This window comes from Thunnus maccoyii, chromosome 5 (genome assembly GCF_910596095.1).
Source record: "Thunnus maccoyii chromosome 5, fThuMac1.1, whole genome shotgun sequence".
In the NCBI taxonomy this organism is placed as follows: Eukaryota; Metazoa; Chordata; class Actinopteri; order Scombriformes; family Scombridae; genus Thunnus; species Thunnus maccoyii.
In genome coordinates, this window is record NC_056537.1 from 33785128 (window position 1) to 33806477 (window position 21350).

At 37.6% G+C, this 21350-nt stretch overlaps 2 protein-coding genes across 3 annotated transcripts; one reads left to right on the forward strand and one right to left on the reverse strand.

Moving 5' to 3' along the window:
• Positions 1-1911: 1911 nt before the first annotated feature.
• On the forward strand, positions 1912-13229 carry gal (galanin/GMAP prepropeptide). Of its 2 annotated transcripts, XM_042412423.1 has the most exons (7): positions 1912-2191; positions 2375-2455; positions 3417-3471; positions 5624-5695; positions 10760-10846; positions 12163-12234; positions 12795-13229. In XM_042412423.1, the coding sequence occupies exons 1-7, from the start codon at positions 1967-1969 to the stop codon at positions 12854-12856; spliced, it is 654 nt and encodes a 217-aa protein (XP_042268357.1). In that variant the 5' UTR covers positions 1912-1966; the 3' UTR covers positions 12857-13229. The 2 variants fall into 2 exon arrangements, with proteins under 2 accessions (XP_042268357.1, XP_042268358.1); XM_042412424.1 differs by lacking the exon at positions 5624-5695 and having other exon boundaries at positions 1917-2191.
• Positions 13230-15442: 2213 nt separating this feature from the next.
• zgc:110339 (uncharacterized protein LOC550490 homolog) lies at positions 15443-21139 on the reverse strand. The gene is made up of 6 exons (XM_042411629.1): positions 20486-21139; positions 19609-19657; positions 19088-19275; positions 16804-16959; positions 16521-16631; positions 15443-16319 (listed from the first exon to the last, which is right to left on the reverse strand). Exons 1-6 carry the CDS (start codon positions 20630-20632, stop codon positions 16206-16208), a joined length of 765 nt encoding a protein of 254 aa, XP_042267563.1. The 5' UTR covers positions 20633-21139; the 3' UTR covers positions 15443-16205.
• Between the last annotated feature and the right edge of the window lie 211 nt (positions 21140-21350).

Consider the following 21350-nt stretch of genomic DNA (forward strand, 5'->3'; position numbering starts at 1 on the left):
CTCATTCTTCATCCTCATGAGAAGTCGAGACAAAGTGTAACAGAAGCAAGTAGCTGTCCAAGGTGCTGAAATCTGCTCTTGCACAAATCTTAATTTACAGAATATATAGTATGTCTCAGTTCCAGAAACATACTGTACAGCCATTCACTGAATCTTTATGTAATCTATATTAATGTCTGTGTGGCTTATAACGATACTGTATTCGCACAAGCCACATACAGAGGATCACACAGGTGGTGGTAGAGTTGGTGCTTTGCAAATTAATCTTGTGAACCAAGGCCACATCTCAAACTGATGTCAAATTCAAGAGTCACATCATTTCAATTGTGTGAATGTATCCTTTGAAGACCCAAGGGTGAGGCTGCATTACCCCCACAATAAATAACAAAAATAACTAAATAACACTTGCCTCATAGAGGCCGACGCTAATTGTGCTTTCAGGTAGTTTTGGTCAACTGACGAAGTAAATAATACTTAAATACACAACCAGCAGGAAGTTCCCTTAGAATTGCCAACAAACTGGTATTGTAATAAAGTAGGGAATGTTACATGATATCCTATTATACAGTACGAACCGCCATATTTCACTTGAACACATGTTGGACAACTGGCAGACAGAGCAGTGGGTTGATGGTAAATATATTCATATTATTTGTGTGTTTTCTATAATAACAAAAGTAATCAAAGGAGGGTGTGTGTATGTAAGTAATTGTCTAAAGCGAATTCTTATTCGTTCAGGATGATTTTTTCTTTCAGTTCATTCAGTCCTGAATGAGAGGCTATACACAAACTGGCCTCTTACCTCTCCATGTAAACACTCAGCTACTGCTCCTCTCCACTGTACTTTCTCCACACTGCTGTGACTGCAGATTTACAACATTTAATTACATTTACATTTATTCATTTGAAAGACACTTTTGTCCAAAGCGAATGAGGCACAATCCAAGCTACAGTAGATCAGAGAAGCCTTCAAGACTAATTGCCTCAACATAAGTGCCTAGCAGATGAGTAAGTACTGAGTAAGTAAGTGGTGAGTAAGTACTCTCGAAAGAAGTAGTTCTTCAAGGCAGACACTGGTGTCTGAGTTTGTGAGCAGTGGACATTTAGGTTTTCCCACCGCAACCTGTCCATGCATCTCGCTCTGTCCATGGTACTAATCATTAAGTTTGAGCCCCCTCTCTGTTTGCCTCTGTCCACAGTCCTGAACCTTCATCTTGGCTTATATGGGCCAGTACTTGTAATGTGAGTTGTCCTTTAAAAAGAAGACACTGAGGCTATTTCATGCCTCAGTCCAGAAATCCTAAGAGATCTCATAGTGCAACTAATTAGGCTGTATCATATATTGTATGTCTCTGGAACTGTTGCAACAGCTTCCTGGTGGTTTCTTGGTGGAGTTTACTTGCATGAGACAATAAAAGCAAATATGTCCTCCTGTGAAACAGGATTTTTAGAATGTGATTCCCTGGAGTCCTTTGGCATCTTTCTACACCTCTTGTCTTGAGGAGACTGAAGGCATGAGAGTTACTCCAGTCTAGTAAAGTATTAATGTATGTGCTAAGGCATTCAATATTAGGCTGGTACAAAGACATTGATATCATTATAAGCCTATTCTACCCTCTTTGTTAAATACAGTATCAGCATTATTGGTCAGCTACAGTCACCAATGCTTTTTATGAAATAAAATACAGAAATTCAATAAAATAACGCAATATAAAGCAAGAAGGAAACATAAAACAAACAAAAAAAGGAATAAAATCATAAAGATCATAAACCATAAATTGTTGGTGATCAGAAACATGAAGAATAATGTGTGACCTGCTCCTCTGAAGCATTTAGAATAAACATGTTAAGGTCATAGATCAGGTTAGGACGGAAAAATAGCGCAGACGCATTTTTTTTTACCTCCTTTTTAAATCCAATCCCATGTCTCCGAGGGCGACAATGAAAAATCTGGTGCTGGCATTATATGATATTATTGAATTTCATTATATGTTCTCCTCGTGACCTGCCCATCCTGTCTGCAGGAGGGGCTGCTGACGCGGGCGGGCAGCAGCAGGGTTGGGCTGGAATGACAATAAAAGGTGGATGGAGTCCTCATTTCATCCGAACCACTGAGTGCTGCAAACACCGAGCAACTTCTGCTGCTGACTTCAGAGAGAAACAGACGTTGTGTAAAAGTCATATAACAAAGGTAAGTTACTACTTTTGTAGAGTTGATGTTGTTTTTATTTTTATTCTCTGGAAAAGTTGGTTTTGTTCAAATAAAAACTAGACTCATGAGGGGAGAAGTGCTCGCGGATGAATTTCAATTCCATTAGAAATGTTTCCAATACTTTTCAGTTGATGTTGGTGTTTTCTTTTCTCTCTTTCTTAGATGCAGAAGTGCTTTGGGATTTTTTGTGTGTCGCTCATCTTTTGCGCAACTCTCTCTGAGACCATCGGGTTGGTCATTGCGGTAAGTTGTTGCACGAGCTCTAAATTATTAACTGGGTTCCAGTTCTTTTGTTGCAGTTCAACATTCGAGAGACAACCAAATTGCAGCTGCATGTCCGATCAGTTGCCAAGTCATTCAGAAGAGGCCAAATATCGGTCACACTTTACTTTAACCGCGCACTATTTATATATAAACACTTCATAAATAGCTTATAGCGGTCTATAATGTAGGTTGTAAGCAGATATAAGAAATACGGTTGATAACAAAGTTGATATCATAGCTGACACAAAAATCCCTCAAAGGCGAGTTTAAATCATTTTTGCGCTTGGAAATAGTTTGACTAAGAGAAATCTTAAAGCACGGGTCCAAATATTTCAAGTCTGTCTTAAAACAACAGTCAGGAGCCCAAATGAACAGTGAAACATGTTTTTCTTGCTGTAATCATTCCTTCTGTTCATACTGAGCATTAGAAGATCCCTTCATAATGACCTTACAATGTAAGTGCTTTATATGCAAAAATGTATTTAAAAGTTTATCTGAAGCTATTATGAAGTTTCAACGTCCAAATGAGTCAAATCAAGCAGATATCTTTCAACGTTACAATCTTTTCAGACTTTTTTAAAGACCCTCTTTTTGTTACTATACTTCCACTGCAGCTCAACAGGGAAGCACTGTCTGAGGAAAGGAAAGGGGGTAAAGGGGTTAGAGTATTGGTGATAAGGCAGGCAGCACCTCACAACATTAACAATAGAATAAATATTAATTCAAGTCAGGAAGCACTATTTATATGGGAGTTGGGTTGACATAATATTAGACAGTCTGGTTAAAAGTTGTGTCATGGGTTTGTACACCGTATGCGTATGTCTGAAGTGTAGCAGAATGATATTGGGTTGCAAAAGAAATCAAAAACACTCACTGACAACATTTGAATGTAAAGAATTAGCCTGTCATGATCTGATCATTTTGTCTCTTCATCCTGCAGGCGAAGGAGAAGCGTGGTTGGACTCTGAACAGCGCTGGCTACCTGTTAGGTCCCCGTAAGTACTGAGTGCACACACTGACCAGCCTGCTGTTACACTGCATCACTAATCAGCTCCAATGTGGCTCGGATGGAAACGTAGTTTAGGACAACACGCTTAAAAAAAATCATGATGTATTCTCAGTCATTACCCACAAATTTTACATATCACAAATTTTGCATTTTTGTTTTCAAATAACAGAATTGGTAACATACTGTACCTACTTAGGTAAATTACCAAATTGATGCACAGTATATATGGTGATAAAATGACTATTTTTCAATGCAAATAAGTATAAATTATCTATTTCTTTGCTTAGATCATTATACAGAATAGTTCATTATACTATTTTCCTGACTGTCAATGTTTTTAGTGCACAATGACGGCATGCGAGCATCAAAAGTTAAAACAAATTTATTTGATTTGTAGCTTTTATTCTAAAATATCAGCATTCACCTTAAAAAAAAAACCCACATTAATTTAGTGTTTGTCCTAAATTACACTTCCAGCATTGGAGAAAACTGTAAACTATTATTAAGAAGATGGTCTCATTGTTTTCTAGCCAGCCGCTAACCTCATCACATACTCTGGTATCAACAACCACTTCCATTCTGCCACTGTGTGCTCAGACAGCATCTGGTTTGTCTTGTTGTGTCTTTGAGCCTCATATAAACAAGCATAAAAGCTGATGAAACCCTAAGTTAATATTAAGTGCCAGAAGCTAATCTCATTTACCACCAAAATGTACAAACCTGCTGATGTGCACCAAATTTCTGCATTGTAGTGGATGGAAAAGGATTTGGATTGATATACATGTAAAAACAACTGGGGCTTAGAAGGCTATACACCTGTGCTTTTAGGCTGAAAAACCTAGAATGAAAGTGATGATACACTGGCAGCATTTAGAGGCAATATTACCTTCAGGAGAGTCACAGAGGATAACACTGGAATGGCTGACGGGAGGAAATGTGACGATAGATAAATGTAGATATGATGTTGTTTTGGAGCTGCAAAACTTTTCATAGTCCTGACAAAATATGTATGAATATTTCTAAATATTCATAACACATGCAGTCATTTTTTTAAAATACATTTTCAAGTCTTTCCCTGAACATTGTAAGATGATAGCTCTCATGGTCAGTGGAAACTAGAATTTCAGAGTTTGTTTGGCCCTTTAATCACAGTCTTCTCTCACGGTTAAAGCTGCTGTAGTTGATTTTTTGACCACAAAATCTGATTTATCTCCTTTATACAGCTGATTTTGATAATTGGGCATTTACATATCCAGCAGATGCAGAGCAGCATTAACCTTCATTTGGAGTTGTGTTTGTATATGAAAATCTATATTCACTCTCTTTTAGCACTGTTTGGTTTCAACCAACTCCTGGCTCTTAAATATCTGTTTTTTTAGCTGCTAAATGCTCCACTAAGTTCACCAGCTAGTCTCTAACTGTGTGTGTCTGTTGTTTGGTGCTGAGCGGGTAGAGTACAGTGGGTTTATCAGAGTTTTTCATTGAAAACAGCTGCCTGCCGCTGCTGAAAGCCAGGTTGATGAGAGTGTAGTTTGCGGGCCTGAAAACCAAAACAGAGCTCTGTAGGGCTGAGGGGAACTGCAGAATTGGTGATAATTCACTGTGGGTTTGTCATGACGTGTGTCATCTTTCAGGTCACACACTAATTTGATCCATAGTTAATATCAAAATATTGATTACTGCAGCTTTAACTGAGAGTGGGGAATTGATAGGACCTCGCGATGCTTATTAGGTGTCTAGTTCTGACTCCAGAACTCACATGTATTGCTTGAAAATGTTGCCTATGTAACATGACTTACAAAAGAGATGATCATCTTTTGTGAATCAATGTTGTTATCTTTCTTTGTCCTGTCCGCTGTCTCCACTGTGTCAGCTAATTTAGTATAATTTAAAGATGGTCTCATTACCTATAGAGGACATATTAAGTGAACACTGAGTATCCAGATGTGTGTGTGTGTGTGTGCATGTGTGTGTATGTTCTTACCAATTTGTGGGGTTCAAATCACTCCAGAACAAAGGCCCCTGGAAATGTTGTCCCTTTGTATGTTTGTGTGTGTGTGTGTGTGTGTGTGTGTACGTGTGTGTGTGTGTGTGTGAAGCCCAGGTAAAGGTTGCTCCTGCCTCATCCTGTGTTTCAGGTCGTATTGATCACCTAATTCAGATAAAGGATTCTCCCAGTGCCAGAGGCAGAGACGAGCTGGTCACTCAATGTAAGATAGAAACATACGGCTGCTGCAGGGCCTTGGTGTCAGGCCAGGAATTGCTCTGTCCAAACATCCCGCCTTTTAGCTGCTTCTGTCGCTTAGAGGACGCCTGTCATCCTGCTGCTGTCTGTGCTTATGCATCCAAACACTGCATTTCTATGTGTGCTTTACGCTAAGAAACTCATGTTGATCTCAAGCTGAGTGGGAATAAGAGGAAAACATCCTATGACTTTTACTTGGGACCATTCTTACATTATTCCAAGATGTTAACAACCGTTGCCAGCCAGTCACACCAGATTAAGTTGTTTAATTTAGCTGTGGCAGTTAGTTAACAAGTAAAACACATGCAATGAGTGTGTGGCTCCTTTTAAATTAGTTGAATTGTATAAATGATAGTAACTAATTTTATCTTACTGCAGATTTGTTGACACTTCTGTAGTTATTTTGATCAAGTGGGAGATATCATAGCATCCCTGTCAGAGTTCTAGATTATTACAGTTCATTTTTTTGCGATTGGGTTGCTTGTAATTACGTATTAAGTATTCAGATCCTTTACTTAAGTAAAAAATACTCCATTACAAGTAAAAGTACTGCATGAAAAATCCTACTGCAGTAAAAGTACATAAGTATTATGAGCTTGATGTAGTTAAAGTATTGCAGTAAAAGTACATAAGTATTATGAGCTTGATGTAGTTAAAGTATTGCAGTAAAAGTACATAAGTATTATGAGCTTGATGTAGTTAAAGTATTGCAGTAAAAGTACATAAGTATTATGAGCTTGATGTAGTTAAAGTATTGCAGTAAAAGTAGTGGTTTGGTCCCTCTGACTGATATATTATTATATATGACATCATTAGATTATTAATAGTGAAGCATCAGTGTTAGAGCAGCATGTTACTGTTGTAGCTGCTGGAGGTGGAGCTAGTTTACACTACTTTATATACAGTTAGCTAGTTTAGTCCAGTGGTTCCCAACCTAGGGTTCAGGCCCCTCCGAAAGGTCACCAGGTAAATCTTTGGGATCATGAGATGATTAATGGGAGAGGAAAGAAGAAAAAACAAAGTTCTGATACACAAATCTGTTTTCAGATTTTGGACTTTTTCTCTAATCTTTGATTTTTGGTGAAATATTGGATCATTTGAACATTTATTGAAGTAAATGTAGTGGAGTAGAAAGTACAATATTGCCCTCTGAAATGTAATGGAGTGGAAGTATAAAGTCATCAAATGGAAGTACAAGTACCTCATAATTGTAGTAAAGTACAGTAGCTACTCGAGTAAATGTACTTAGTTACTTTCCACCACTGACGAAATGAAACCAACATGGTATAAATCAGACCTTGATGTCTTTAAAAAATATCATAAAACATACCAGAAATTGATGCAGAAGATATTTTAAACAACTCATCTACCAAAAATGAATAGTAAACCATTTTTAGACATATACTCCAGGATGTGTTTAACCTAGCTTAGTAAAAACTGCCTAGTTCAATAAGATGTGAAAAATACCCCTTCCACCAACTCTGAAGATGTCTTATAATATTGTATTATCTTAGTTAGTAATCTTGCAACTTAAACCACCATGTCATGCCTTCATATTGCTGTGCATGTGTTAAATAAGATATGACGTGTGCTGGACATAGGCTCTCTGCTGACATAGAAAATGTGTGTGTATCAACTCCTGTGGGTTCATTTTGAGCTTAGAAACCACTAATTTAGGGAGAAACTATGCTATAGTGAGCTATCTATAAATACTATTATAAACACATTACATACATTCTCTGTCACTGCATGAAGCCAGTCTTGACAAAGAATGCATACATATCTTAAATAGGTGAAGAATGCAAAATATGGAGCATATTCCCCATGAAACTGTTCATTTACGCAGGAAATGATATTCTTCATGAGTTGTAGGATTTTAATTTAATGTCCCTACACTTAAACTGCTATGTGATTCTTTTTGTTTTGTTGTTTTTGTGAAATGTTTGCAACATAAGAGTACGAGAAAGACACCTCATGTCATCCTCGGAGTTGTTGCATGTATTTTTGTGTAACAGACCTACGTAAAGTCAGGTAGTCGGAGTCGCTTTGGATTTGAAATGGTTAGTGTTGACTCTGATTTTTAGCTGAGGGCGCTTCCATATCAGAACAACAGTGTAGGAATTGAGCCCTGTTTCTAGAAAACAGAAAGTAATTGGACAAATAAACATAAACTTAAATAGTCATTATATTGAATCTGTGGTTATGAATACTTTCCAGCACATGATTATGATCTGCAGACATCAGAAGACACTGGACACCCTCCATGATCCTTAAAACTGAAAGCCAGCAGTCAGGCTAAACTCATAGTCATAGTTTTATCAATTGATTAAAAAAGCATAATAACTGTGCACAGTTGTAGTTACAATCACCAAAGATCAAATCACAATAAAGCCTGATGTGTTATTTCCATTGTGATCCTCCGAATCCTAATTTCAGGAGCAACTGCACTTCACCTGAAAGCTGGCTGAACACATATAGTTATTATCTGGCCAGACAGAAAACATGGATAGATAGTTCCTCTGTGGGAGCATTCAGGAATCTCAAAGCTGACAGCACAAAAACAAAAACCTGTGTTATACTTGGATAACAGGATATTTTCATGGTGAATTATTACAGCAATTAACAAAATTAACATAGTAATAAACCATATTTCCACTGCACTCTTTTGTAAAATAAGTTTCACAAAGTTTTTAAATATTTACTACATACATTTTTGATAAAAATGCATTCCATTTACTACTAATTGTTGAAGAATATTAAATATTGACTGAATCACCAAAGGCATATAGACATATAGACAGCAGGAGACATTTATACCTGAAAGAGAAAACCATTTAAACACATTATTTTTTTCTTGGGGGTCACTCCAATGTCATATATTCTAATTGGACTCTTAAGCTTATATTTGAACGCACACAGAGGTGCAGAGCGTAGCAGTTCAAGCACTACTTTAACTAATGAGGAAGCTCCTGAGATGACTCAAACAATCTCGACCACTTAATGTCCCTCCTCCTCAATCACAGATCATGACCTCTCATAGAGACAAGTGGTGAACTGATGCGTGAATTTAAAAGTTAAAGATGCATACCTGAAAAAGACTGGTGAGTAATGCAAAGTCAAAGAAAGCAGTTTGATAAGGAAGATATTTTCTTTAGTGAATGTATATCCTCCTACATACATAAATACTGTACCTCAGAACCTTCTGTGTAAATCTTTGCCTTCCCCTTAGCTCTGTGACTCGACTGTAACAAACTGGAGATGGTAGTAAACAAGATATAGTGGTTTTAGAATCAGTTAGCCTTTGAGCTTCAGTATTTCCAGATGTCGGAAAACACAGAGGACTCTTAGATGTTGTGGTGACTAGTTAACCAGATACCAAATGTAGCCTAAATATGGCAGTTTAGGATTTGTGGAAGGCATATTATTTCCGTTTTGGCTGAGTTGGGCTAGCACCTTCCCCCTACTTCTAGTCTTTGTGCTAAGCAAGGCTAAGCACATAAATATCAGACTGTACTGGACACTACAGTTCTGCACAGGCCAAAAACTAAAACCCCAACCCAACTACAGCAGACTGGTACTGCCAAATCTGAGACACAACCCAACCCCAGACCTACAATTGTCTCAGTCAGAGAGAAAAAGATAGAATTTTCTGATACATTAGACCCTTTATGCAACAAAATGACCCATACCTGATATCTTTCAACTGAGTACAAGCAAAAATTCTAAAATATTCTTTTAAAAATTATAAGAAATATTCAGTTTTAAGCTCAGCATTCTCATATTGCCATTCAAAAACCCTTATTGGTGCCATGTTTATTTCCTCTTGTGTGTTCTGGTCAGTTATACATCAGAGCGCTCAAGACACATGGAAATTAGTACCACTATGATTTGCTTTAAAAAAAAAAAAAAAAAAAAAAAAAAAAAAATTATATATATATATATATATATTTATACATATTCTTACGGGCCACTTTATTAGGTACACTTGTGCAATCTAATGCAATCCAATACAACAGTTCTCCCATAAATGCTACTTCTACGAAGCTTCTACATTTTCAGTTTTTGTTGACATTGTCAGAAAGGTGACAATTCTACTATATGTTTATTATTGAGGTTGTAGTGGGCGGTGGTGGTGTAATGGAGTGCATTATATTGAAAAGTGTTCCTAATATTTTGCCCCCCTCATGTATGTTAATGGTGAGGACAGTTAAAAAAAACTATGACATGTAATCTCAGCAGCATTCTCTTAATACATACACCACTTATAAAAACAAGTTGCCAGCTAATGAACTATCCATCATTATGGCTAAGCAAAACACTTTGCTTGACTGTTTTTTATTTTTATCATAAATATTATTTTAATGCCTTTCCTTGTGTGTAAAAACTCACCTCATCCTACTTTAAATGTGTGCTTTTTTTCATTTCTTCTGTCAGTCCAATCTCTGTCTTATGGCAATTCCATGAGCCAAGCCCTGCAGGTGGTCTGTACTAGTTTGGAAATTGAACCAAACAATTACAAACAAAACACCATGCTGAAATAACCACCTGAGTGTACAACAATGTCCTTTAGCCCTTCTTACGAGAACTACTGTAGGTAGAGGTGTGCCATGTGTGCACTGTGTATGTATGTGTGTCTAAAGTACGATGTTTCTGATACAGTGAGATATTTCTGAAATGTATGTGTTCCCTGTTCCCAACCCTAGTTATTATGTTATGTTTCAATTAATTCAGTAATTAAAGCCTGGTAAATACACATCAGTTTCTATTGTAAATAGACATTTTCAATTCAAACAAATAAAGAATGTCATACACAGCTGAAACAAGGGAAACCCTGAAGCAGCTGCAAATGATTTTCTTGAAATGAAACATTTGTTGTCTTACTTTTATCACATTGAAATGCAGTTTAACTTTTAATACATCATGAAATTGTTGAATTGGAAGTGAATTGAGCTTAGGGCTACACCAAGTGGAATGAAATGCTTTGCTGTTTGTATGACTGTATCGGCTGTGATCACTCCTCATTGTCCAGATGGCATAGATGGACACAGGACACTAGGAGACAAGCCTGGTCTGGCTGGCAAGAGAGACATGGGCCAGGAGGAGGACTTCAGAACAGGTCTGTGTGTTTGTCTCTTACATATGGAAACAGGACTCCTGATATCAACTGTTAACAGATACACTCTCTGATTTTGTTGCAGTATATAACTCCCAAATAATGCCCCCAAATCCAGAGAGTCCTTCCAGCTCACTTAACTGAGCTGTATTGAGTTTCAAATATCAGCAGTGGCCTGGAAATATGGAAATACATTTGGGAATGTTTGGGGTGCTACTGAGCAAAATCATATTTGTAACTAAAGAGGAACTTCATATAAATGTTTTTTTTGGCATATTGGCCAAATTAGCATGTATGTGTCTAATTGGATTTGAGGGTTCAGTTCAGCTAACTTCACTAGCCCCTCCCTAATTATGATGTAATAGCCAAGACTCTATTTTGTCTATTGACCCCCCAACTGTGCATAGTGGAACACTGGTTATAGCCTCAGATTGTGCCTCTCACACGTCGCTGCTGGTAATGATAGCAAGTCTGATAAGTGACGGTGGAGAGATGATGATGTACATGAACTAGAGATTTATTCCTCTTCTGAGGCAGTACACACAACACATGGGCCTGCTGATAACTGTACTGTATTGTAGTTGATGAACAGTCAACTGTGATGACAGACACACACACACACACATACACACACCAGGAGAGTGTCTCACAATAGAGCCACTAGCCTAGCTACAACATCCTTAGGTACTCTAACAGCAACTCTCTCAAAGGGCCATAGTGACTGTCAAAGCTCCACCAGACTCTGTCTTTCCAGCAGACACAAAGAGTCCGACAGCAGCTGCTCATGGCTGGTTAGCTCTGATTACCAGCTTTATGTTGCTATCAATGCTACACTACGCTGTTGTCAGTCAAGTGTCCACATCACATATGCATGAGGCCTCATACAGTACAGTTACCACTCTTGCATTTTTTAACTATGCTTGGAAGGAGGGTTCCAGCAGAATTTGGGAGTGTATTTGAAAAAGAAACTTAGCAAACCACTAAGAATCATCAAAGCAACCTCCTATCAACACCCACAAAACCCTTACAGCAACTTAGTGACACCCTAGAAAACCTCGTAATAGCTTTGGAAAGCCATTTTTAATGAGTGTTCATTTTTCATTCTTCTTGAAGTCAGTTCACAGAATGCTGATTTACTTAATTATACATTACTGTTCAGTTTCCTCTCTAGTTCACATCTCTGAATTCCTCAAAATGTTTTAAAGCATTCTTTAAGATATCTTGGTTTCTTGGAATATTTCACCAGAGTTTCTGTTAAAGACAACACTAACTGTAGATTTGACATTTAATACAGACTCTGTGTTGCTCTGCCTCCACAGGTGCCCTGAGAATAGCAGATGAAGACATCATACACACCATCATTGACTTCCTGTCGTACCTCAAACTTAAAGGTAAGCTTATCATTGCATGCACAGTCATTGAATGACAGGACTTAATTCCTATTCGCTCCCATGCTGTATTGATGTAAAATGTTTCACTGGATATTCATTTATTCAACAGTTGATATCAATGAAAATACAGAGAGGGTGTGCTGGTTCTGATTATTAGGCTACTGTGGTTGTGTAAGGGTTTTTTAACTTCACACTGCAGGGGGGGAAATAGCTTTCATTGACTAATTGTATCTTTCACTTTTGTGCATAAGAGATGATGACTGAGATATTAAATCTATTACAGATATATATATATATATATATATTTTAGATTATGATATGTATTGTGTACAGGTGGAGCATTTTTCTGAGTTTAAGATCAGCAGGCCACCAAAATGATCGGAAATCTTCCCTTAGAGGGTCATGAATGGAAATCTGGCCAGTTGTTGTTGAGATGTTGTCCGTTAGCAGGGCAAAGGCATATTATAGTAAAACATTAATCATTGAATTTGACAAACTGCCAGTCTGTTATATCTACACAAACAGTTTTAAATGTGCTCTGTTTGTGTGTGTGGTTGCAGAGATGGGAGCCTTGGACAGCCTGCCTTCCTCTGTGACATCAGATGAACTGGCCAATCCCTAATGTGTCTGCCTCTCTGCTGTTCTTCTCCCTCTACCCCCCAGTCTATGTTTCTGCTGTGTGGGCTCCTGCTGCCCTAAATGTCACCTTACTGTAGCTCAATTCACATTCTGACTCTGGATTTGTCATGGTACCAAAGATCTGATTTTTTAACTCTTTGTGACAGGGATTGATTGTCCCTCAATATAAATATCAGATCTTTGTGCTCCTGTGTAAATAAAACTTTACATCCACTGAAAGTCACTGGGACTCGGGGTGAGAGTCTACTGACTGTAGGTGGTTCTATTAGGGACCTCTGTTCAGAATCCCCCACACTGCATTATCATCTTAATATATTACCACCTGATTTAAGAGAATGGAGTGAAATAAACAAACAAATGGCACTGGATTCACACCTTGATTTTATTTCTTCTTGAGTCATAATCACAATATTTATGGCTTTCATTTCAGAAGCAAATGACAAGTTTTCACACCCAATAACTTCACCTTGTTTTTTCATGGTAAAATGTTAGACTTCCTTGGGAACAGTGAGGTTGTACCTACTTGCTTTGGTTTAGGCCTGCAACTAAAGATTATGTCCATTATTGATTAATCTGCTGATTATTTTCTCGATTCATCTATTAATTGTTTTGTCTATGAAATGTAAGAAGTTAGTGATGATTTTTCCCACATCCCAAGATGTATTTTAACTGCTCATTTTATTCGACCAGCAGGTCAAAACCCCAAAGATATTCAGTTTCCCTTCATATATGACTAACAAAAGCATCAAAATTTCACATTTGAGAAGCTGGAACCAGCTATCAATAAATTATCAAAATAGTTTTCTGTTCAACAACTAACTTATGAATCAGTTAATCATTGCAACACAACTATCTAGTATGGTTAACTATGCTGGAGTGTCTCAAACTCATAATCTCATAATCTATTCAGAGCCTTTCCACGTTTTGGATTCATCATTAGGTTTCTGAAGACTATTATATTGATCATCAAAATCACTGAAAACATCATAGTGGATTATATACAGTATTCATTCACTATTACTTCTTCAAGTTCATACTACTGTCTGTTTCCCTGCCTCTAAAATACATGGAAGCCCATTTCTGCCAGCAAAAGAAAACAAAAAGAGGAAAAGTGAGGTATGTCAAAAGTAAAATACTGTTGATGAAATAGTATAAAGAAATAGTAAGCCTTATTGTGACTAACCATCTAAACATCCTGCCTGAAGATCTTGTCATTTTGACTTATCATCACTCATAACTTTCGATACATTGTTTCTACACCTGGCAGAAATGGCCTTCCATAAAAGTTTGTTAGTGTGTCAACTAAACGAGAGCTGACTTGTGATGCTGTGGACCTTCTGGACCGGAGCAAAATACTCACTTTAACCACCATGGCTAAATGTTGAAGCTAATACAGAGGTGTCATAATATGCAGTTCTTCTATTGGCTGCTTGCTCTAAAATCACTGTATTGACAAAGGAAATCTTCCTCTTAAAATACAGTCAGTTAGAGATTAATCATACCACCAATCTGGATTGGGTCCAATACAAAGTGAAGCAGAAATTTGACTTATAAGAAAGCAGATTTTATTGCAATTTTAAGTAAATCTACAGTACAGTTCATGACATTATACATTGTATTATATAGAAAAGCAATGACATATGGTTAAGTTTTTAAAAAGTCTTAATATTGATATGAAAATATTGATATTGATATGATGACATCCAGATAGTGTCTGGCTGGAATAATGACTTGATGAAATTAAAAGTATACAGTATGCATACATAATATGCTTGGGCCTTATCTATTTTTTCATACCTTGATACCTTCCAAAATATCATCAGAGTATACAGTCACGTGTAGTGAGCTTGTTTAATATTATTGTTGTTGGTTCTCTTTTACTACTTCCACTCTCTTTTACTTTTATGTAGTCCACTATTTCTCTTTTAAGAGGTTTGGCAGGTTGTTCAGAAACTGGATTAAGTTTACTGATTTTCTCCCTTTCACTCTCAGTCCTCTCTGCTCTCCTCCATGCTGCTATTGTCAGTTTTCTCCTTCTCCTGGCTGACAGGTGTGTCTGATTTATCTCCTCTCTTGTACCACTTCCCCTCCCTTTCCTTCCAGGATGTAAAGGGCTATACTGCTCTATTTTTCTCATCCCCTTTCTGCCACATGTTCATACTGGCTATGAAAAGATCTCCTTCAAATGTGCTTCCATTGTAAGTGATAGAGGGCAAAATCCACAGTGTGTCCACACAGTCATTTAGTGCAAAAATGCATTTAAAAGTTGATGTGAAGCTTATATGAGGCTTCATCAGTCTGAGTTAGTCATATCAAGTGGATATCTGCCACATTTACAGTCTTTTTAGCATCAAATTTCCTCTTTGTGTTTCCTCAGACAGTGTGTCCCTGTTGAGCTGTGGTGGAAGTATAGTAACAAAAAGACTGTAACGTTGAAAGATATCTACTTGATTTGACTCATTTTAACGGCTGAAGTTTTATTCTAGCTTCAGATAAACTTTTAAATACATTTTTGCACAGAAGGAGGACTGTGGATTTTGTCCTCCATCACTTCCATTGTAAGGTCATTATGAAGGGATCTTCTAATGGTCAGTATGAACAGGAGGAATGATTACAGCAAGAAAAACATGTTTTAATGTTCATCTGGGTTAGATTTAGGGTTAGAGATTTGTCTGTGTTGGCTGGCTCGCCTGCATCATTGGATCCGAACACAAAACATTCCAACAGATGATGACCATCTTTCTCAGTCCGGATGTCTGCCTCTTCCATCAGTTGCCTATATGATGACTGACTGACTTCTGTTGGCATGTGTTATGCACTACACTACATCATGTTAATAGAACGTCTCTGAGTTTAAAAGAAAAAGGAAGCATATGTTTTGGACGATATTGAAAATTATACTTTTAGGACTTATAAATAGCGTGGTCTACCTTAATACAGCCCAAGCCTAATATGTAAACGTCAAAGATGTATTGGACAAATGTGGTGAGACCTAAAAAACACATCACACATTCATGTAGATTTAGAATACTGACATTCCAGTGCAAACCTCAACATTTTGCTCCGCTCTGGGCAAACATCTGAAATCTTGCTGAGCAGTTTTCTTCATCAAACAAAAGTTTTATGTTTGAGACATCGGTGATAACACACTCATGACCAGCTTGCCCTTTATCTCTATATGTTCAGTTTCTTGATGGGGAGAAGAGAAATAGCCAAAAAAATTCTACTTTTTCTGTTTCAATCTGTTTACAATAAACCAGGACACGCTGCTTTGAATATTTCCTCAACAGAGCAGACTTTTGATTACAATCTTACACCCGATGTTTCATGAATTACCATGGTAATTCATTTCCACGGTGGTCCTTGAATCCTCCATGGTCATTATCTGTGAGATTGGAGAGGACAGTCAGCAGTCCAGAGACACTCTCCTCTACTGTCAAGTCAGCCTGAAACACACAGAAATATGGACCCAGAAAGACTTCAATAACTCATCAACCACTCTCACTCATTTACAACTTCAAGCCTGAAAGCTCTAATATGTATCTATTTCGCATTAAAATGTCTAAAAACGACATTATACCAAATGTTTCCAACTATTTGCATTGCAACATGCCACTTCCTGTTAACCCACAGGAAATGATACTTACGAGAGGCCCTCCCATGTCAGTCTTGACCCAGCCGGGGTGCAGAGACATACAAAGGATTCCATCTGACCCCAGATCAGCAGCTAGACACCTCGTCACCATGTTCAATGCCGCCTATCACAATAAGAAAACAACGTTTTGCTGAGAAAAATACCAGCATTACATCCTCAGCTACTGTTTGAAAGTGGAGACAGAAATAAAAAAACACACACACCACATAATTGTCAAAATTCTTCATGAAAATTTCATACATTGCCTCTAAAGAAAATAAAAGAGAGAGTCTGACCTTGGAGATGCGGTAGGCGTAGCTCTTAAAGCTAGCGCCTTCACCACAGGTGTATGAGATGGAGCCCAGGATGGAGGAGATGTTGATCACTGCTGCTCTGTGCAGTCCCATCCCCGTGGACTGAAGTGCAGCAGTCTGCAGCAGAGGTAAGAAGGCCTGAACCACAACAAGCACAACTGATCAGCTGGGGGTGATTACAGATATGTAGTCTGATGTCAATAGATCACAAAGCAAGGCTTGGAAGAATGTAGAAAGTAGAGAAGTAGAAAATAATTTGGACGAATACATTCAAGTATATTAATTGAAATCATTGACAAAAATATATCAATAGTACTATTTGCATACAGTATTACTGAAGATGTAAATATTTGAAAACTACTAACAAATTTATAGTTTCACTTTTTCAAAGACTCAGTAATTTCCTAAAACAGCTGGTCACTGTAGTTTCTAACAAATGTTACTCAAACAGGAGGAAACAGTGCAGTTGTTGGGAACTAGAGGAATAAAATATATCACACAATACTCAGTAGTGTTTCACCAAATTTGCAACTGCAACTTGCAACATGAAATTATTTCCTCTCATGTTAATTTTGACATGTTTAACTAATCTACTGGTGACCCCTGCATGAGCATGCAAGAGGAATGTAGGACTCAAATTTATCTGCAATTTGTGAGTGACAATCATTTGTGAAATGTGGAACTGGCAACATTTGTGATCTGTGTGTAAGCAGTGCTCACAAATGCCCCACATAGATTTTCAGGCTCACATGTGACTGAATAGAAATGACAATAAACATTAAAATGTGTTTCTTGCTGGAAATCTAGTCCTCTACCTGACTACTATAATATTTATCCATAATAAATGTTCATGGGGGAAATAAAAGATCATGAGAAGAAAGATCTTTCTAATGAATGAAGAAAGTTTTCATGCTTCTTTTGTTGATCAGACCTGCAATTAACACAGATCCTCTCTTTTCAACTACTCAGTGCATGAGAAAACAAATTAAATATCAAATTTGGGAGGAATACACTTCAGTCGAATCTGTTATTTGCTGAGGATCAAAGAGTGAGAAATGATCAAACAAAAGAACAGGTGTGTAACCTGTGAGTGTGCAGGTACGTTGAATTGTTACCAGATGGCAGTGTTGCATCACTTGACTTGTCTGCTTGGACTAACCTGCAGCAGTCTGCACTGTGTTGATGCACACTACTGTACATTACTGTGCCTTTACCCTTTGGGTATCTTCCAATGTTAATCTGTTTAGTGCAAAGTTTGTGTTTATTTGTGTTTCCTTGCTGAGCTGCAGTGGAGGGATATACAGAACAAGGACTTGTAGATTTGATCAAGTATTTCTTACAGTATAATCAGTGTGGAGAGGACGAATTATTACACTGACCGGTAATTCTTTCATACATACAGTACAGCATGTCAGTATGCAAAAAACACAGTCAAACACTGCATGAAGTCATAAAAGCCTTTTAGACATTGCTGCTAGCGTTTGAGGCATTAAAGGGAAAATTCAGTATTTTTCAACCTGGACGCTATTTCCCATAATTTTGTGTCTAAGAGACTAATGGGGACAATAATTTTTAAAACTGTTCCAGTATTGAGTGAGAGCTCTTCAGCTGGCAGCTGTGAAACAGGCTGCAATGTAATCATTTGGGGGATATAGTGATAGTGAAACATACAGGTATTTCCCCCCCCCCCGGGGATGGAAAGGTTCCTGATCCAGTGATTCTGGCCAATATCAGCGTGAAGTTAGGTTTATGCTTGTTGCAGTGTCCCCAGCGAGAGGGTGCATGCACTGAAAATGACGTCATCGCATCTTTTGTGTCCTTGCATCTTTCAACCAGCTCTGCAAGTTGTCGTGCACCTCTGAATTTTTATAACTAGGAGAGCACTAAGTGAGTGGTCCTGCTGATAGTGGTGGAGCTGGGATGGCTGTCCCATCAAACATCGAGAGATGAGCAACAATTTTAATTTGGAGGGAAGCGACAGTAATTACAGTACACAAATGCAATGTTTGGTGGTAAATCGGTGTTTACCACTGTTGCCAGGCAGCCTACTTTCCTTTACTTCCACTACAACTTCCTATTGTAGTTCATTTTGTGTCTTTATAGCGCATGTTCTCTTTTACTTATTGTCAGAAAATGACCTAACAAAACAGCAAAATAATTTTAAAATTTTGTAACAACTCTTTTAATGTTGCGATACACAGAACAAAGTAAACAAAGCTTAACGCTGTCTGATGCTCAGTATCACATTTGCAGACTGCAGGTGTACCTTTGTGACAAACAGTGGTGCAACACTGTTTGTCTGGAAGGTCTTCATCATGGCCTCCGGGGTAACAGTGTCTATGTTTGTAGAGATGTTGATGGCAGCATTATTGATCAAACAGTTCAGTCCCTTACTTCCTACGATGGACTGGACATCCTCCAAGGCTGAGCTGATACTTTGCTGGCTGTCTGTGTCTGTAAAAAGGACAGAAGATCATTTACAGTTTCAGCCCTGTAAATATCAGTATTGTTAGTGTTAGCATGATTGACACTGTCAAAAGATGTTATATACTGCAATATCACATGTATGAGTTAAACAGACGGTGAGTCTAGAAAATGAATTAGTGATATAAATAATATGGGTAGATGTGTATTGGTATAGTAGGTTCATTCAAACAGATTATGCCACTGTTCAGCAATCATTTGTTTAAAAGGAAAACTACTATAGTGATATGACAGACTGTATGCATGGTCTATATACCTGATATACCTAACATCTTAGCAATAAGTCAGTATATACAGACTCACCTAGTGTCACAATATGAACACCTGGGACACTGGACAGCTCTTGCAGATCCTAAGTTAAGTAGGAAATTGAGTGAATAGATTATTCAGGACAATTTTGCATAAATTTATAGTTTGGATGCACAACTCATTTTCACTACTATATATATATACACACACATATACATACATATATAGATATACACACATTTATATGTATGTATGTATGTATGTAAAATACATGTACACTCACTGGCCACCTCACTAGCTACACATCTAATACAATCCATAAATTATACATTTATGAAGCTTATACGTTTTCAGTTTTTGTTGACATTGTCATTAAGGTGATTATATTACTTATATTTTGCCCTCCTCATGTATGTTAATGGAGAGGACAAAATATTAGCAACACCATTCAATCTAATGCACTCCATTACACCACCGTCACCCACTACGACCTCAATAATAAACATAAAGTAGAATTATCTACTTTGTGACAATGTCAACAAAAACTGAAAATGCCTAAGTTTCGTAAATGTGGAATTTATGGCAGAGCTGTTGTAGTGGATTGCATTAGAGCATTACACACTTGTACCTGAAGTGGCCAGTGAGTGTTTACACACACACACACACACACACACACACACACACACACACACACACACACACACACACATATACACTTTGATTTCAGGACGTTCAGCTGTAGCTGTGACGTTAAATTCACTGAGTTTTAACAGGAGTCTGGTGTCGCGGTCCCTCACGAGACAAAACAGACAATATTTTGGAGCTCGCGTGCCTGTGTGGTGTATATAAAGATGTTTATATACATTTTATGGTTGTGACATGATGATGGTGATCAACATTTGAAACAGTGACATCTGTGGATATTCATTACCTTGGAGCCAGTCGGGTTGCGGGCTGTCGCTATTATCGTAGCGGGTCGGTCGGTGCTTTTAGCTAACTCTTTCACCAGCTGCAGTCCTATTCCTCTGCTGGAGCCCGTAATCAGAATGGATTGACATTTCCTTAAACTCGCACTCATCTTCACACTGACTCCGTGTGAGCAGGGATGTCGAGCTACAGTTATCACGAGTTACTCAACTGAACTGTAACGGTTGGAAGTTCAACGTAAACACGTTGCGCATGCTGCCTTCACTGATACTCGTAAACCTAAGTATTTAGTTTACACGCATCAGGTTGCCTTTAGGTATTGTCGGAAATAATAAATTCACCATTGAAAATAGATTTTTAGTGACTCTAATTTTCATGGGTTAAATACAACTGAGTTTTCGGCTACAGCAGAAAATTTAATTGATTTTTATTCTTATAAGAGCTTCATTGAGACAAGTATACAGCAAGTAAACTGCACCTTGTGTATACAACCTGTGTCTATAAACACGCCAGGGGGACTAAAGGCTGTAATAAAAGAAAAAGAAAAGAGAAAAAGAAATTATTAAATACATATCTTGTAAAGCTTACAGGAGCTATAAGTTTTAACAGCTTTTTTGTTTGTATGTTCAGATAATTTAAGAAGAGAAATGTGTATCATAAGCACATACTACTTTGACATAGGCCTACAGATTTAAAACCCTTGCTCTGATTTAAATTCTTCAGACCTTTCAACCCCTTCCAATCAAAGGAAGAGCTATTCAAAGAACAAAAGACAGAAATATGACAATATGAAACATAATAGCCAATTTACAGTGTAAAACGACAAGGTGACAGCTAACGGTTTTTAAAAAGAGTGCTATAGAGTTGAC

Bases quoted from the DNA above. Each gene is read 5' to 3' on its own strand.
- gal (XM_042412423.1), top strand. From the start codon at position 1,967: ATGATATTATTGAATTTCATTATATGTTCTCCTCGTGACCTGCCCATC. The intron at 5,696-10,759 runs GTAAGATAGAAA...CTCATTGTCCAG, and splicing joins AGACGAGCTGGTCACTCAAT to ATGGCATAGATGGACACAGG. The intron at 12,235-12,794 runs GTAAGCTTATCA...GTGTGGTTGCAG, and splicing joins GTCGTACCTCAAACTTAAAG to AGATGGGAGCCTTGGACAGC.
- zgc:110339 (XM_042411629.1), bottom strand. From the start codon at position 20,632: ATGAGTGCGAGTTTAAGGAAATGTCAATCCATTCTGATTACGGGCTCC. The intron at 19,658-20,485 runs GTAATGAATATC...TACTTAACTTAG, and splicing joins GCAACCCGACTGGCTCCAAG to GATCTGCAAGAGCTGTCCAG. The intron at 16,632-16,803 runs GTCAGACTCTCT...TTATTGTGATAG, and splicing joins ACGCCTACCGCATCTCCAAG to GCGGCATTGAACATGGTGAC.